The 18,367-nt window shown below is 44.2% G+C and overlaps 1 protein-coding gene across 3 annotated transcripts in view; it reads right to left on the bottom strand.

Moving 5' to 3' along the window:
- The window catches only part of WDR59 (WD repeat domain 59), a 43,116-nt gene extending 30,060 nt beyond the window's left edge, over positions 1-13,056 (bottom strand). For 2 of the 3 annotated variants that reach the window (XM_082233463.1, XM_082233464.1), the window contains exons 1-4: positions 12,978-13,056; positions 5,229-5,278; positions 1,885-2,020; positions 527-612 (exon numbers count right to left, since the gene is read on the bottom strand). In XM_082233463.1, coding sequence (XP_082089589.1) covers positions 527-612; positions 1,885-2,020; positions 5,229-5,278; positions 12,978-13,031 — 326 coding nt within the window. In that variant the 5' untranslated portion in view covers positions 13,032-13,056. Of the gene's footprint in view, positions 1-526; positions 613-1,884; positions 2,021-5,228; positions 5,279-12,977 lie in introns of those variants that run through there. The other variant, XM_082233465.1, reaches the window with a different exon arrangement.
- Positions 13,057-18,367: the final 5,311 nt, after the last annotated feature.

Genomic DNA, 18,367 nt, shown 5'->3' with positions numbered 1-18,367 from the left:
TGGGGAGTAGGGGAGTTCCAGCCCACCAGAGAAAAACACCCTGTTGCTGCTGAGACCATCATTTAATCAGGATGAGAGGGGGATGCTTAATCTTCTTCTCCCTCTAATTCACTGCATGAATATTGAAAATATGTCCAGACAAACTCAGGATTTACTAAGCTGGAATATCTGGACATGTCCGCAGACAGTTGGTTAGACTGTGGTGCTGATAACGCCAAGGTTGCAAGTTTGATCCCAATAAGGGACAGCTCCATAGTCCAGCACTGCAGGGGGTTGGACTAGATAATCATCAGGGTCCTTTTCAACTCTGATTCTATGAGCCCAAAGTTACTGCAGCAGTGACTGATGCACTTCATGCACTCCAAGCAGGGAGGGCCAAAAGGAGGCCTTCAGAGGGGGAAGGGGGGGGGGGTCCAAGCATCAAGCTCATCACATCAGGACTGAAATTCCCAACACCATGAGCCAGTGTGCAAGGCTCACTGGCCCGCATGACAATGGAGTGCGCTAGGGCTCCCCAGGGCCGTACCTGATCACACGTGTGTGCCCTTGCAAGGAAGTGCCAACTTCCCCATTACCATCTTTCCATTTATACAGGTCAACTCGTTGGTTGCTCTGAAATTAAACAGAAGACATGAGAAGCCACAACACGGGCAGCAGAGTACTATGTAGCTACAAAAGTGCTCCCTAGCATTGGAACACTCCACCACCGTTTAAAATCAGCAGGAAAGGCCCTGCTCTGGAGCATGTCAACAAGAGAAACTAGCTTGCCAGCATCTTTGCTACAACAGCTCTTCCTCCCTCCCTCCCAGCCACACCACCCCCAAGAGTCTGAAATGAAATCCCCACAGAGATGCATCAATGCACCACCCATTTAATTTTTCCTAAATGATGCAAGACAACTTACGAGAATTGATTTGGCTGCTTTAAGTTCTCCTTTATTTACACCACCTCACCTGTTTTTAATGGCTTGCTGGTTCGTTTTGATCCTCAGAACGCTTTACTGATTCTGAAGTTTGTTAGTTGCCTTGATCATCAAATAAAGTTTAACATAAACAAATTGTGCTTTGGTTCACACATCACATGAAACCATCGTTTTAAAAAAACCTACGGTTTAATATGAACAAGTAGCATGTGAACTGCTGAAAAGCTTTTGCTCCACTCATTTCCTGCTCAAAACTGGACTTATGGTTTGTTTCCCTTCTGAGGCTTATTCTTTTCTTATGTTCTTATGACTGCAAATCTTCTAGATGACCATTTTGGGAAAGAGGAGTACCCTTTCCCACCAGAAAACATGTTTAACTTTTCACACAACCAAGAAAAGTTAGCATTTGTAAGAACACCCAATGCAACTACTCCACTGCAAACCCTTGAAGCATCCTGATTGACAGGATAAAAGGGGCAATATAGAGCCATTAACTGTGCTGCCTCCAATCCCTGTCCATGAATGAAGATGTCCTGGCCACACACACACACACACACACACATGACTTGGGATCATGTCCAATGTTACATTTCCCTCACCAAATGTTTAAAATGCTTGGAGGGAGGTGGCTGGAAGAGAGCTGAATATGTGTTTTTATGTGTAACACTGAAAAGGGCCAGATGTGGGCAAGCTTCCAAGAAGTTCTGTGGAATTCAAGCAGCCTGTCCCAAGAACTGAAAGGGGCTGATTATTACAGGTTGATTGCAGAGTAAAGGGGTGTGTGGAATAAACATGATTGTTGCTATTGTTATTTCCGTTTAGGGTACCACGTACGGAAAGGTGGGACTCTGAACACTAGCATAGCCCCGTTCCCACAAGCTAGTTGGGACAGATTTGTTGCACTCCTGGGATCCAGTTGGGAGGAAATGTAATCACAGGATCAGGGCCAGCATGGAGCATACCGATGCAGCAAAGTAGTGTGAGTGACTGTCATGCGGGTTCCACTGCACAGCTCCTATGTCCCACTTGCTCTGGCGCGAGATCTTGCGGTGGCCATCAGAAGGTGAATCTAAGTTAACAATGTAGAGGAAGCGGCGCCTGCAAGAGACAGACACACACAGAGAAGACATCAGCAGCATCACACTGGAACCAGCCTGTGAGTTGCTGCACCTATGATTTCCAAAGCACCAGAAGAATAGAGCACAGTCGACCACCTACAAACTCCATCTTGTTTCTGAAACTGCTTGGTGGGGGTGGATATTTATCAATGCTGGTCAAAATGGGCTAAGCTACACTCCATCATGAGTGGAGGGCAGATTTTGCTCCCATGAACAGCTCAGACTTTACCTGAAAGCAATGGGTGGCAGCCACTTAATTCAAGGATGGTTCTGAGGCTGGAGATAAACTTTCTTCCCAATGACCCCAGCCCATGGTAAACAAGCTAAACTTGATGGGATTCTGCTATTCAGTCACACCAGAGTATTGGGAACCTCTGTAAGGTCCATGAGGTTGAGCGAGAACCATGCAGCATCTCTTGTTAAGCTTCACAGCCATGACCAAAGATTTGAATCTGGACCTCCTTGCTCAGCACTCCTACCACAACCCTACACTGGCTCTGCGACATAAATCATGAAACGTTAAAATGAAAGAGATGCAAATTAAAGACAGCCGTGAACAAGAGGACATTAACTTTGCTGCTGCAGAACTTCACAACAGCAAAATCCTATATGACATATTCCAGGCCAGGCCAGGCTAATGCAAACTGCCTTGGTTGGACACCAGGCTTGTGGCTGGCCTGGTTCCTCCAAGGGACTGACGGAGGCGCTGGCTGACAGCAATGTAAGGCTACACGGTCAGACGGCTTAAAAACAAAGTCCTACACGGTGTGTGACATTGCGCCAGTGAGAGACTGACAGGGAGGGCAGCTAGATCCACCACCAAGGAATGCCTCCCAAGAGGCTTAAAAATATCACAGAATATGATACAGAGACAACTATGTCCAACATTCCTTTCTCAGTCAGGATGGCGGCCTAGTTTCTGCAAAGAACGGAAGGGAGTGTAAACATGCGTCTGGTGTGTATCACTTCAGACTACAGGTGGAGCTCACATGACTGAATGCTCTTTCCATGCATACGAGTAAGTCAAGGCAAATGATCCCAACCAATTCTATGCATGGGGCTTTTGGAGAAACAAAAAACCCTGTATGGAAGAAGCAGCCTTCCAGTTAGATGAACTCATACCAGTCATCCTGAAACAGATTTACTGCCTCGTCTGTGGATTGCAAGAACTAGGTCACAATTTAGATGCTTGCCTGGCTTGAGAGGCTGAAATCAATCACAGATTTTTGACCACAAGATGATTCTATCATGCCAGCCTTTACCTAATAAAAAATTAATTTGAACGCGCTGTCATGTGGCAAAAGCTGGCATTCACCACCTATGGTATATTCACTGAAAATAAGCTTGTGTCCAGATGATAAGCACTGCATTCTATCAGGGGCAGGCACATTTGAATAGAATATTTACCACAAGGATAATGTTGTCACATCAAAATATAAAATGAGAGTTATGAAATATCACTCTGGGAAGGGAAGAAGGAACAGGCATGAACCCCCATGCAAAGTAAATGTCCAGAGACTTAGAAACAACCTGGGGAATGGCTGGGTGCAAAGCTGCACCAACTTTGTTCAGATACTCTGCCAGTACACTCTCAGTTCTTTTTCCTTACTGTTTTTATTGAAAGATTTTCATCGATAGCAAAGGTACATATAGTGACTACATTTTCAGTTCATGGAGTCCTATCTACATTTGGTGTGAGATAATGCTATCATAGGCATTGTGAGGATTGGGGGGAGGGAGAAAGAGGTGGGGGGAGAGAGGTGGGAGAAAGAAGGGGGTAATGCTTTTTTCTTCTTTTGCATAGTGTATGTGCATGGTTTTTGTGTCACTGTCATGTGGATAGGTTCTGCATCTATTTGTTTATTAATTTTTGTTGGTAGTGGGAGAGATTGGGGAGCCCAGGGCATGGCTGGTTGCATTCAATTGATTGAAGTGAGGGGTGTGTGGGTGGGTGTAAGGGGATTCTATGCTGTTGGAGGATTTATGTTGGTATCTTGTTGAGCTGTGTATGAAATAAAGGGCAGCCACACTAGAGTGAAGGAATCCTTTTGTTTGTCCCCATGCTAATTTCAATTTTTTTGATGCCCTGACCTGGCATGGAGGGGGCAGGAGGGACAGGGTTGGTGCAAGTGCAATCAATCCACATCTACATGTAGAGAACTAATGTCTGCATAGGGCATTAGGGAAAGAAACAGCATACAAGGATGAAAAGAAGCATGAAGGTTAGACTTTGGCAAACACACAAGCAGGAGGACATCAGATAATCAAATCAGCAGAAGTTGAAGGTCACTGAACAGAGCTGAATACATGCAAGATGGGATTAGGGATAAGACTGAACAAGGCTTCAAACATCAGCAACATGGAAAAGAAGCAGTGTGGGGAGAGGCAAAGTGTAAGACTCAGAAGTCAAGGCCTCATGATTTTGGATCTGAGCAGTGACCTGTGCCTCAATATGTTTTTTTAAGACTTTGCCAAAATGAATTGCATCTCATTAAAAAAAATCTGCTGTGAGGGAAAATATAGCATAGACTCAGCATGAACAAAGTCTTTCTTCATACAACATATAATTGACATATGGAATTCAATGCTACAAGGTGTAGAAAACGTTAGTAACATACTGATTTTTTAAAAGTTTACAACCGCCTCCCCCACCTCGAAGTTTCAGACTACAGCTCTCATAGTCCCAAGCTATCATGGGAGTATTGATGCTGGGGCTGATGGGAACTGTAGCCCAAATCCTTTGGAAGGGGCTAGACTGGGAAAGGCTGGTATGTACAAATTCAAGGAGGTTAGGTCTTATCAAAGGCTATTAGGCCACAACAACTAAATGGAGCTTCCACCTTGAGAGACATTGTGCTTCTAAATAGGACATCCTGACAGCAATCAGTGGGGTGGGGTGGGGGTTGCCTTCATGCTTTGTTTCCCAAAAGAGGCTTTTGAATGGCCAGTCATGAAAACAGGACATTAGACTGAACAGATCCTAGAGTCAGATCCAGGAGGGGTCTTTTATGCTTTTGGCACTTGAACTTATGCTATCAATCTCCTCTCTTCTGCCCCACTGAGAATGTGAAGCACTAGGAAGAGGAAGAACATCAACCCAAGAAGATGTGTCCATCTTCCCTCCACGTCCACCTTCAAGCAGCTGCTAGGGCTAACTGGAATTCTATCCCAAAGGTGTTGGCACTCACCCAGAAAGCACTGCATGCTGCCCAAGACAGTCCACGGACATTGCAGTTGCCTGCAAAATAGGAGAGAGAAAGAAATAAGGTCCCTCACATTAGCTTAGCTTGTCGATACATTCATTGCTTAGGAAAAAGAAGAAAATGTTAGGTTGGAAAATTTGGTGGTGGGGAAAAGAGATCACTAGAGTCAACCTGATAGGGATGAAATAAACCTGATTAAACACACAATTAGGAAGGAGAGCTACACACACTTACTAGAGAGTAAGTCCCACTGACAACAACAGGATTTACCTTCACGTGGGCATGAGTAGGGTTGCACTCTAAGGAAAGAAATTCAATTTAGAGCAGAGGGGGAGGCAAGTGAGCTCTTGTCTGCAAATGCACAAATCACATGTTCCAAAGATACTGAGATTTAAATATATATACTCAATATGCTTAAATCCAAGCATACCCAATTTAAAGGGCTGCAGCCCCTCTTCATGCCAAGGGGGGTTTTTTGTCCCTGTTTTGCAAGTTCCACATAAGAAATGGAAGCAAAGAAAAGGGAAGGGCAGTAAAATGGTACTAGTTGTTACTAGTTATCATGAATAGTTATCATGAAAAACTAAAAAGGATTACGACATTTTGGTTGAAAACAACCTTTTTCAGGAGCACTGGGGAAAAACAAGCACATTTGCAAACCAAAATACACACACAAGCACAATGGAAAAGCTTGTGATAAGAACCTGTAGTAGACAAGACGTATCATAAAACCTAAAATCGCTAAAGGCTTTGGTATGCAGCCTGGGAATGCTATTTGATTTGCTGTTATCCCTTGAAACTCAAACAACCTGAGTAGCAGGAATGACCTTCTAAAACTGAGCATAATACACTGTGTCCACCCCCTTCCCCAGGAGATAGCCTTGCCAGTTATCCAGTTATTCAAGGCAGGATTGCTGCAATGTGCTCCCCTTGAAGACTGTTCAGCAACTACAGCTAATCCAAAATACCTGGCCTGCTCTTCAAAAAGTGATTTGGGGGGTGTCAATCATTTGGTCAACACTTTAGCTTAAAGCTAGAGCTCTGCTGTGCTACCTTGTCTTCAAACCAGTAACCCAACTTCTGTTTGGGTGCTGTAGTGAAATTTAGCATAAAGGTTTTAATCCAACAAGCAAGTCAATACTGGAGGTCCAAGTTCTGAGTCCACCAGTAAGACCTAGGATAGTAGCTCTGTGGTAAAGCATGCAGTAGGTCCCAGGTTCAGTCCCTGCTGTGTCCAGGCAGTGCTGCATAAAGACCCATCTCAGATTGGAGAACCACTGTCAGTCAATGTAGACAATACTATGCTAAATGTATCAGTGGCATAACTCGGTATCTACCTAACAAGCATCACATCCTGCACCCCAGCTGCTTTGCTGCAAATTGGCAGTGAATCAAGGCAGGTAAAGAGCAGCTACTACAGTCTTGGTAGTACTCTTCCCAGAAAGGCATAGACAAATGGAATAAGCCTGCAATGCAAACTCAGTAAACTTGTTTTAATAAAAGCACTTGATCTGCAAGCATATTGCACTGCTCGATAGCAATCTACCTTGAAATGAAAGAGACTACCTTGAAATAGACTACCTTGAAATGAAAGAGAAACACCATGAAAGGCAGCCAGTGATTAGAAGCAGATGAAATGCCTGCCTTTCCAGCCTCTCTTTGCTGTGCTTCTACACTGTCAATGTGACAGACTAGGTCAGTAGGTAAACACAACAGCTGTTGGGAGGAATGGAGAGAAAGATGAGCTCAGTTCTGGAAGGAGAAATTCCAGCATCAGAAAATGCCTAAAGGGCTTGGCCTTCTGGGAAAGATTTCTTCATGACCTCTGAAAGTCTGCCCAGAGCCAAACAACAGCAGAATCTCCTTCAAGTGGGTCCTTGGGGCATCCATAATTGCTCCCATTATAGAAATACCTGCTAGCAGGCTTGCACTGAAGCAGCTGCAAAGCTTGCAAGGAATCTGGAGCCACTACAGGACTCCAGCAGCTCGGTAACAATTTTTCTCAAAAGATTCACACATCTCTGTTCCTAGAGCCCAGCTAGGCTCCATGATCTAAGTTTTTGGAAAGCAGAGATCCAATTGCTGTTATCGCTCTGATTTCTGCAAGGTCTTTCCTGATTGAGATTGTTATCTCTTTTGAATGTTTATGTACCCCACCTTTTGATTGAAGGGTCCTCAGGGTATTTGTTTCTCAATAGCATAAATGTGTATGCATTTACTCCTAGAGTCTTGGAAGACTAGGATTCAACAAGCAAGGATCCCACATTCTGGTCTATACTATCAGATGTCATCATGATGCAATTAAAAAGGCTTCATTGCATACTTTGCTGCAATCAAATATTGACAAATAATAGATAGTCAACTGACCACCATCCTAATCCTAGTAAAAATAATTATTAGTACACCATCTGCACACATATTTCCATGAAGTTTAACTACTTCCATACCCCCTCCAGTTTATGTGCAGAAAAGCATTGTAACTTATGTATTGGGGATGCTGCACTTGAAAAGCCTTTCAGGAGAGTTTGCCTGTCTTATTCCATAACATACTGCACAGATACCCCTCAGTAGATATATCCATTATTCTATGTAATGAATTTGTTCCCACAACAGTAATATTCTGGAAGGAGGGGCTTCCACAAAGGGAGCATTCACACGTATTCAAGAGTTTTCTAGGATGTGGAGGAGAGATATTTTATTTTTTTTTATTTATACTTGCCTCTTCTCATGCTCCTAGTTGCATACTTAAGCCTCATTTCAAGTAGAACAAGATGACAGGAGAAGTTCCCATACCCTGAACCATTCTGCAAAGAGCACACATCCTGCATGGGTCTCATCTGAGCCTGGACAGGTTAAACAGAGTTGTCCAAAATTCCTGTCAAGTACTGTCTGCTGCAGTCAGATACAATAGTGCTGAAGTGCTAAATGATGAAACGGCATGTTTAGTCTGTGCTTCTTCCAACACTAAATGTAACCTTTTAAAGTATAAAATAAAAAAATTCCTTCCAGTAGCACCTTAAAGACCAACTAAGTTAGTTCTTGGTATGAGCTTTCGTGTACATGCACACTTCTTCAGATACACTGAAACAGAAGTTGCCAGATCCTTCTATATAGTGAGAAGGTGGGGAGGGGTATTACTCAGAAGGGTGGTGGGAATGGGAGATTGGCAGATAGCTGAGATGAGCCTGTTGACGACTCTTAACGACTGTAATAGGTCTTACAGGAAAAGGCAAGGGGTGAGAAGGTGAGAAATGGCTTAGTCATGTATAATGAGATAAGAATCCAATGTCTCTGTTCAGACCAGGTCTCTCCATGGTTTTAAGTTTGGTAATGAGTTGCAATTCAGCAGCTTCTCTTTCCAGTCTATTTCTGAAAGTCCTTTGTAGTAAAACAGCTACTTTGAGATCTTGTATAGAATGTCCTGGGAGATTGAAGTGTTCTCCTACTGGTTTCTCTGTTTTGTGATTCTTGATGTCAGATTTATGTCCGTTTATTTTTGGCGTAAGGTTTGGCCTGTTTGTCCAATACAGAGAGCTGAAGGACACTGTTGGCATTTGATGGCATACACAATGTTAGACGATGAGCAATTAAATAGTCCCGAGATGGTATGTGTGATGTTGTTGGGGCCAGTAATGGTGTTGTCCGGGTGTATGTGGCAGCAAAGTTGGCATCTGGGTTAGGAATTTCAGAAATAGACTGGAAAGAGAAGCTTAAAACCATGGAGAGACCTGGTCTGAACAGAGACATTGGATTCTTATCTCATTATACATGACTAAGCCATTTCTCACCTTCTCACCCCTTGCCTTTTCCTGTAAGACCTATTACAGTCGTTAAGAGTCGTCAACAGGCTCATCTCAGCTATCTGCCAATCTCCCATTCCCACCACCCTTCTGAGTAATACCCCTCCCCACCTTCTCACTATATAGAAGGATCTGGCAACTTCTGTTTCAGTGTATCTGAAGAAGTGTGCATGCACATGAAAGCTCATACCAAGAACTAACTTAGTTGGTCTTTAAGGTGCTACTGGAAGGAATTTTTTTATTTTGACTATGGCAGACCAACACGGCTACCTATCTGTAACTTTTAAAGTATGTAAGAAAAGGCCCTGTTGGAACAGACCAAAGGCCCATCTAGTTTAGCATCCTGTTCTCACAGAGGTCAATCAGATAGCCCATAAGCAAAACCCAATAGCAACAGCACTGCTTCCACTTGGGTCCCAGTAAATGGTATAGAAAGATAAACTGACTCCAACAGCAGTCACAATGGAACATGAGATATGACACAGCTGCCAAGAAGGTTGCATGCTAGATGTCGACGAAGATTCTGTTTCCACCAGTCAGCTTTGAAAGTAGGCACTGGTTAAGTGCAGCATGCCTTCAATCTCTTTATAAGAAACACAAGTACACTTATTTTACATTACTTTAGAAGTGGCACTCCCCAACAGTTGTATAGAATAAATTAGCACAAACAAGCTATATTCATAGAAACTGCCTACGGCATACCCCAATGCAATATTCAGGAAGCATTAACTACAAATGTTAAATTTCCTCAAACTATTTTTAAACCAATCAGTACGACAGATCGCTGTATCTTTGTGTAAATTCAGTTCTCACATGACAAGCTTTCGATTTTTTGAAACTGAACAGCAGACCACAATCAGTTCACCATCTACAAGATGGAAACGACGGCAACTTACTGTACAAGGATGCTGTACAAGTTGAGCACATTACAAACAGAATTTTCAGGTGGTACAGAGATAACACACTGGTAAAGGGTCTCATTTTAGCTGCAAAACTATTATTGCAGCTCTATAATAACAGCTTCAGAAATGAATTAATAAAAACTACCACTATTGGAAAAAGGAAGCTTCTTTACCCTCCACCCAAAATAGACACCCATCCATCTAGCTATAAGCAGAAGCCCAGTATCCTGTTGGGAGATGGGGGAGCTATTCCCCCTTGGCAACAACACCAATAAGAGGAGTAGACAAGGGCACATTATTCACCACTGAATAAACTTTCAACAGTTACTGTCCCTGGCTTAAGAGGTCTCGGGGCTGGAAGTAAGTGATACTATCTGCCCAAAGAAGTAGCATCCTGAGTGGTACCACAGGAACATCTGATAGACTCCATACAGCAAGGATGGAGAGCCTGTGGCTCTCCAGATGTTGTTGGACTACAACAAGAAACAACACTACATGAAGGCAGATGTTAACCCCGCTATGTGGAAATTCCTTGTAGACCACCACAGTGCCTGGAGTCAGGTCACATATCCACAGCAGTGACCAGAAGAGAAATGACCACTGGGAGGAGTAGAGAGAAGAAACACCATGGTGCATTTGTAACAGTGAAACTGGATACATTCATCTGCCCCAGCAGCAATAAAGCATGTATCTCCTGTATTGGCCTCTACAGCCACAGGAAATAACTATGCAACAGTTTGACTTCACCCCCAATGGCACACTCTTCCATTGTCTCTTGTCTTGAGACAGATGCCAACAACAAGAAGAAAGGAGATTCTGACTAAGCATCAGGAAGAGCTCTCTGACAGCAAGAGCTGTTTGATGGTGGAACAGTCTCGCTTGGAAAGTGGTGGACTCTCCTTCACCGGAGGTTTTTAAGAGGAGGTTGGATGGCCATCTGCCATGGATGCTTTAGCTGAGATTCCTGCATAACAGGGGTTGGACTAAACGATCCTCAGGGTCCCTTCCAACCTTACAATTCTATGATTCTATGAACTAACATCATCAGCCATGACCACAGGACATGCTGGCTGGGACCAGTAGGAATCCAAGTCCAACATCTAGAGAGCCACATGCTCCCTATCCCTGACTTAGAGGACTCTGAAAAACACCTGTCCTTTCCCCCGCCACTTTTCAAAGAAACACAGAGTCAAGAATCACATGCTGTCAATGGCCGGAACCACTGGAAGCACCTACTGTTCCAGAGGCAGGGAGAGGGAGGCTTGTTTCTCTTTCCTGAGGAATTTTTTTTGGTAACAATGCAGGAAATATCTCCCCCAGTGCCTGCACATGATGATCAGCATGCTTTGCAGGGAATGGTTTCACAGACCAGCCTGAGACTTGGGCCAGGCCTAATTAATCCCAGAGACTGCAGGTTGGCTATTGTGAGGATGCTTGCCTAGATGAACCATTTGCATGATACACCGGGGTGTTTCTTGTGGGGAGAAGGAGACAGGTGGGTCCTGTAGCACTAACAAAATTATTTACTATGGCGTAAGTTTCCTGAAAAGTGGGCTTAAGTCCACAAAAGCTTATGCTGCAATACAATGATTTTTTGGTGGACCACCTGAAAATTGCTGAGGTTTTTGGTCAGATCGCTTAATAATCTTTTTTGCTGCTGTTCTACAAATCGAAATATATAATGTTTTAATAACCACAATTGAGCCTTTCTAGGGAGATGAGTGAATAAAAACAAAAACACTTTTTCTTCAATACCAGCACCATCATGAAAATCAGCACCTTATTTGTTGCATAATTCTGAAGTTAGTTCTTTCACTTGTTCTACCTCCACTGTTCAATGTCAGCTGCTGGGAATCCCAAGTGAGAAGAGTTGCTGTTGCACTCAGGTCCTGCTTTCAGGCTTCCCTTTGAGGCATCACATTGACCACTAGGAGAACAAGATGCTAGACTAGTTTGGCCTTTGACCTGATGTTATTATGAAAACCATGGGCCCTGAATGCCCCTTAAGCTGGCAAATACTTTCAGAAAAATTAGACCTGGTATCCATCATCAGGAAAAAAAGGTTATTATTAAACTTATTCATGACCTTGTAGAAAAGCATCTAAAAGCAACACACAGTATAAAAAAACACTAAATACAAACTAAGGTCACACTACCATTTGAAAACCCCTCATATTGCTCTTTTTCTAAACAAGTTACCCTTTCCATTCTAATGTACAGTGGTACCTCGGGTTACATACGCTTCAGGTTACAGACTCCGCTGACCCAGAAATAGTGCTTCAGGTTAAAAACTTTGCTTCAGGATGAGAACAGAAATCGTTCTCCGGCGGCGCAGCAGCAGTGGGAGGCCCCGTTAGCTAAAGTGGTGCTTCAAGTTAAGAACAGTTTCAGGTTAAGAACAGACGTCCAGAACGAATTAAGTACTTAATGCGAGGTACCACTGTACCTTCAAAAAATGCTTGCTGTAACAATCTTATGTTGAGAGCTTTGCGAGGTCTATCTAAAAAGTGGTATATAACTACTGTAAATAAATGGGCCTGTACAGTGACCACAGGACTCTTAGACCTTGACTACAGCAGTCTTAAAACAGCCACGCTTGAGAAATTATGTTCTTAAAAACTCCCTACACACACACACACACACACACATACACTTGGGCTTGCCATCAGGTCTGGTGAAGAGTTCTGCAGAACTCGAATTTTTGGGCAGCGTTTTGGTTGGCCTGACAAAGAAAGGTGTTGCCCAAAACTGGATTTGGAAGTTTTCAGTTAAGGTGAAGCCAGCCCTCTTCAGCAAACCACGAAGGAAGGAGAGGCGCCCCAACTACACCAGAGGACGCCCCCCACCCCGTGTGACGCGTCAAGGGACATGGGTGCACCCCACCCATGGGTGGTAGGTAGGAAGGAACAGAGGGGGAGACAGCTGCTGCCCTCCCCCTCCCAGGGAAGAAACTTGTATGGGAAGGAAGAGACTGCAAAACAAAAGCCCCGCCGGCCATCCCGCTTCGGCGCAAGCCGAGGAGACCCGGTTACCTGCGAGTCCCGAAACTCCACCACAACATTCTCGCTACTCCAGCGCGCCGCCATCTTGGACTGCCCAGGAAGCAGCTGGAGCAAGGGACGCCGCAGGCGGGCGTGACGCAACGCGCGTCGCGCGCGAGGCCTGCCGGGAAATGTAGTCCAGCCTTAAGGAAGCCTGAGGAAGAGCGTATGACTCGCCTGTAGCGTTTTATACGCTCCGGCGCCCCGCCTCACCTGCACCGTCTCCTCCAATAAAATAAAATAAAATACAGCTGCCCCTTGCTTTTCGTTTTGGGACTGGGTGGGGTTTAAAAATACGTGGAGCCAATATTCAGTTTCTTAAATTGCAAGGGCTAAGGAAGTCACATCTTGTGGAAGCCAGATGTGCTGGGGTTGATTGGGAGTGGGGTGTACTTGCGGCATGCTCAGAAGCTCGTTTCCTCATATTTATTAAATTGTTAATTGGTCTCTTAAAGCCACTTTCCTGGTCCAGCTCATCCAAAGCGGCTTGCAACATTTTAATACCCCACAATGGCTGAACAATAAACTGGACAACCAATAAAGAAGCCAATTAAACAGCATGATTTCTAGGCAATAAAACAATATCACACGGGGGAGGGAGGGGTGAGAAGCCCAACACGATTCCCCAGGTTCGTTGGAAGCTGCGTTATGCAGTTTCAGATATTTGGTCTTACGTGAACTCGGGGATGTGGAACAGTGGAAGGCTTTAAAAGAGAACTGAACAAATTCATGTGGGATAAGGCTACTAATGGCTACAAGCCACAATGGCTATGCTCTGCCTACACTGCTGAAGCCACTGTGTCTTGAAAACCAGTTGCTGGGGATTGCAGCAGGAGAGAGTGCCCTCGGGTTCAAATCTGGTTGGCATGTCGGCCACTGTGAGAACAGGATGTTGGACAAGATGGGCCACTTGCCTGGTGCGCAGCATGCCTTTCTTATGTTCTTATGTCCCTCCAGCACAGAAAGATGCAGTAAAAGTATGTTCATATTACACTGGAGCAGGCTTATTTTACATTGATTTCTCCTAACAGTTGAAAACAAGCTCTGCTGTCTAGTGCCCCCTGGTACAAATGTTAAGCCCTGGGGGGCATTCAGTTCCCATCCATGATGAAGGGTTCTGAGATGCACCTGCTATCTACAGTAACAAAACTCCAATAGAAGAGCTGTTTTATGTCGCAGCAGTGTCCCCCTCCCCTCGCAAAGAAAACCTGAAATTGGGCTTAATATTAGAGTATTAAGAATAAAAATTGCTCAGAGGAGCTCCACCCTGTAGATGCCTCTGAGACGTTAAGGTAGTAGGCGGCTTTGGAGTGGGCACAGCTGCTCTATAAGCAAAAGAATTAAGTTTCAAAAGCAGGCAAATGAGACTATTGAGCAGCAAAAGATCTAGGGTTGAGATCCATTGGGCCACCCCCTAAGTACACCCCTGGTTATGGTTCACACTGGAGAAGAGGGATTTAAAGTGTTATGTGCTAATGTTCAATGTTGTTGTCCCCCCAACACTGGCTTACTGCTGCACATGGTCACTGTGTTAAAAACCAGTGAATCTTTACTTTGATCAATGAATTCCACAAGCTGATTATGGGTGTTCCAGACATCCTGTTCATTGAGGATCCATCCTGATTTGTTTGCAAAGGAGGCCAGATGACGTTGGTCATTTACTGAGCAATCAGCCATTGGGGGGGGGGTGCTAGGCAGTGGCTGTGTACACACCATACATTTAAAGCACATGGCTTCGCTCAAATAATCTTGGGAACTATAGTCTGCCCTCTGCAGAGCTACACTTCTCAGCACCCTGAACAAATAAGTTTCCTCAGAATTCTTTGGAGCAAGTAATGTGCTTTAACTGTGTGCTAAATGTATGGTGTGTACATGGCCAAAATTGCGTCAAGCAAACGTTAGCCTGCACTTTCCAGAGATTTTCCCCATCACTTTCCTTAACTCAAAAAGTCTGGTCTTTTGAGGGAAGCATGTTTCTTGCACAAGACCTCCCAACCAACTGTAATTGTATTGCCTGAATTTGCCAGTATGTGACGGAATCCCACTAAAAAGAAGTGACAGACTGGGGAATGCCCTATAAAAAGAAAATGAGGTTCTGCACGCAGATGGCAGTTGTGGACAAGGACAATCTATTTCCTCAACTTTCTACAACTAGGTGTATTCCAAAGAGTAACCCTATCATTGGATGTTGGGCTGCAAGGCTATCGGCCTGAATATAGATACAGGTTCAAGCTCGCTTCCTTTGCCTCAGGTGAGCTTCCCAACCAGCTAGATGAGCTCTCTAGCTTTTCTGTTATATGTGTCAGTGGCTATTTTTAGAGCCCTCTTGGGCATAGAAGTGAGCCTGGAATAAGATCATTGGGAAAACAGACAAAAGGTGGGTTTCCTCTCTGCCATCAGCACTGTTAGGCACAGCTTTAGCAGAATCCCTTTCTTACCTTCTGTACAGAGCGCTTTATGCAACTCACTGTGAATTTGCTGGACAGAATTTGGTCCTTTATTCATTCACACTCTGGCCCTAAAGTTCTGGGGTCTACTAAACAAATCTAGGAGACTGGCCATCATGGTTGACTTGGGCACGACTAGGCAGAAGGTAGATTTGCAGTAGATCAGCAAGGATTCCGACTCTTAACAGCCCCAAAATGACCTCGGGGGGCGTCAGATATGTGGAAAGACACTTAATTCAGTTATGATACCCTAGTTCCTGGGCACAAATTGTAAGTCAGGGGAAGTGAATATGGTCCTTACATCTTGTTGGATTTCTCTCATTAGCTCTAGCCAGCATAGTCAATGGTCACGGATGATGGGAGTTGTAGTCCAGCAGCATCTGAAGGTCACTTGAGGTTATAGTGAAAAATGATGTAGAATTTGCAAGCTGGAAGTCTGCCTAGCCATGTTTTAGCATAATTGTCAGTGTGAAGAGTGCACTTACCTTGCACTTTTATGAGACTCCCCTAAAACACTGGAAAGAATGGCTGTGTCCTTGCTACAGGACTGCGGAGCAATGCTAGATGAAATTTGAGAATATATACAAGGAGCACAATACAAAATGAAGTGCAAAAAATATGGGGGTAGAACAGGATAGGTTATGCATCTGTGGCTTCATCTTAAGAATATAATCTTCTGGGGGGGGAGGATGGTGGTGCTATATAAATAATAATTGATTCTGTGTACTTGTGTGTGTATGTTAGTACTAGAAAATAAGAAAGTGTTCAAGAGATGTGAGAGATATGTATGAACTCCATTTTCAAAGGCCAAGAGGGCTGTCTTCTGTCCTTGTTCGCACCCAGTGTTTCACACCACACATGATCAATAGTGCAATCCTATACAAGTCTACACAAAAACTCCCATTAAGAACAAAGGGATTGACTTCCTAGTAAGAGGGTATAGAATTGCAGCCTAAAACTCAGGAGCACCTATAATAGCTGGTCAACTACTTAGCTCTGCTATTTTTCGCTATTCTTATTAAATATCAAATTCCCATCTGCACTAAATATGCATTTCCAAAAACCTGACTGTTTTATACTTGTGCTTATAAAATTCCTATTTATTATTTGATTTTTTAAAAAGTCTCCCCAACAAATGTTTGTGTAACACAATGAAGCACACATTTGCTTGAAAGTAAGTCTCACTGCAGTTTCAAATAGAGTACCAAATTATTTTGTAGCCATCTTTGAAAAAGAAACCCAAAGCAGTCCTGGGACCCTTGGTGTGTATCAACCCCCCTCCCCATGGCAGGACCTAGGATGTAGTCAGATGGCACAGAAAACCACCATAGTTCCTGAAGCTAAGCTGGTTTGGGCCTGTTTGGTACCTGGATGGGTGATAACAGGTATGCTTCTTTGGGCTCCTTGATGAAAGAAAGGTGGAAAATAAATGTAGAAAGTATCATAAAATCAAAACCCTCTTAGGGCCCCATAAGAGTGTAACTGGGAGCTGTATGATGGAATGCAGTATAGCTTCAAATCAAACAACATCACTTAATATCTGAGAACCTGCTCCTCTTGTTCCTTATGACTTCAATCATTTTATTTATTTATTTCATAAAAATTTTACATTGCTTGATAGTAAAAAACTTCAAAGTTGTTTACAAAAAGATAAAAGAATCAAGTCAAGAAAAATGTCCCTCCCCCACTATAGGAGTCAGTAACCTCTGGAACATCTGAAATAACTCCGCTGGACAGCTACTAGAAGACACAATGCAAGCTGCAAAATGAAAATTCTTTGCAGCCCGCACTACCACATGGTAGGCACAAGGTTAGGCACAAGAGAGACTTGTGCCACTTGTGTTCCAGTCTTTATCCAGCCTGTTTCAAAGTCCAGAGCTCCTCAGAATACCAAGGGGCTAGTTGCTCAGACTCCAAAATGTCAGAGAGGATGCTCAAGAACGATTGTGTCAGCCACCCATTTCAGCTTGCTATTCCATCGCAAGACCAGGGTTTCACCAGGACCGCCAGCTTTCGCCACTGGAAAATTCCCCAGAGCATTCAGGAACACATCAGGTTCCACCAGTCTCTGAGTGTGGGATGTCCTAATGGGCCCACCACACTTACAAGGAGGAACTGCTGTTGTCAGTCCAAGCATAACCAGATAATGGGCTGACCATGACAAAGGTGTACATTGCATTTCTCCTATCTTCAGTCCATCCCACATATCACTAAGGGCAAAGATCATATCAAGGTGAGTCCTGCCTGGTGTGTTGACCCTAGGCTGTTGACCCTTTGAGAGAGACCCACAGTTGTCATGGGTCTCAAGCTTGTCCAACAGCAGCCTGTGTGGATACTGAAGTTGTAGCATCCTCCAGGAACACCTCAGCCAGCTAGATCAGGGTTGCTGCTGGGTAATAGGGCAGTCAGTTAACCAGCAGCATCCCTGATCTGTCTTTCTGGCCCAACACCAGGTGCAGACAGTGTAAGCGCATCCCAAGGTCAAGAGGCTTCCTGGTGAAGGAGATGGTGCTCCTATAGACAATAGCAACATCCTCGCCTTGACCCCTTAGTCTAACCTGGTGAAATACCAAAAACCCAGGTGGGTATATGTAGGTCAGGTTAGGTCCATCCAGCTCACTCACTCAAGTCTCTGTAATGCAAGAGAGAGAGGCCGGAACAAGGAATAGAGACGAAACACCTATGCCACACCCCCCCATAGTGGTCAGCACCCTGCACCGCACCCAAACAGTGGCTCCCCATACCCAACACCCCTGGAACTGGAGCAGCATCTAGACCAGCATCCTATTCTCACACTGGCCAAACAGATGCCTGGGGGAAACCAGTAAGCAGGAACGGAGAACGAGAGCATTCTCTTCTCCTATGGTTCCCAGAAACCCCACTTACCTAGGAGCTAGTCCCAGTGGCCTTTGTGCTAATTACTCCCGAGTAAAC

The sequence above is a fragment of the Podarcis vaucheri genome (assembly GCF_965113315.1).
Source record: "Podarcis vaucheri genome assembly, chromosome: 7".
NCBI lineage: Eukaryota > Metazoa > Chordata > Lepidosauria > Squamata > Lacertidae > Podarcis > Podarcis vaucheri.
The sequence above is the reverse complement of the archived record's forward strand: the minus strand, read 5'-3'. Positions and strand labels throughout refer to the sequence as shown.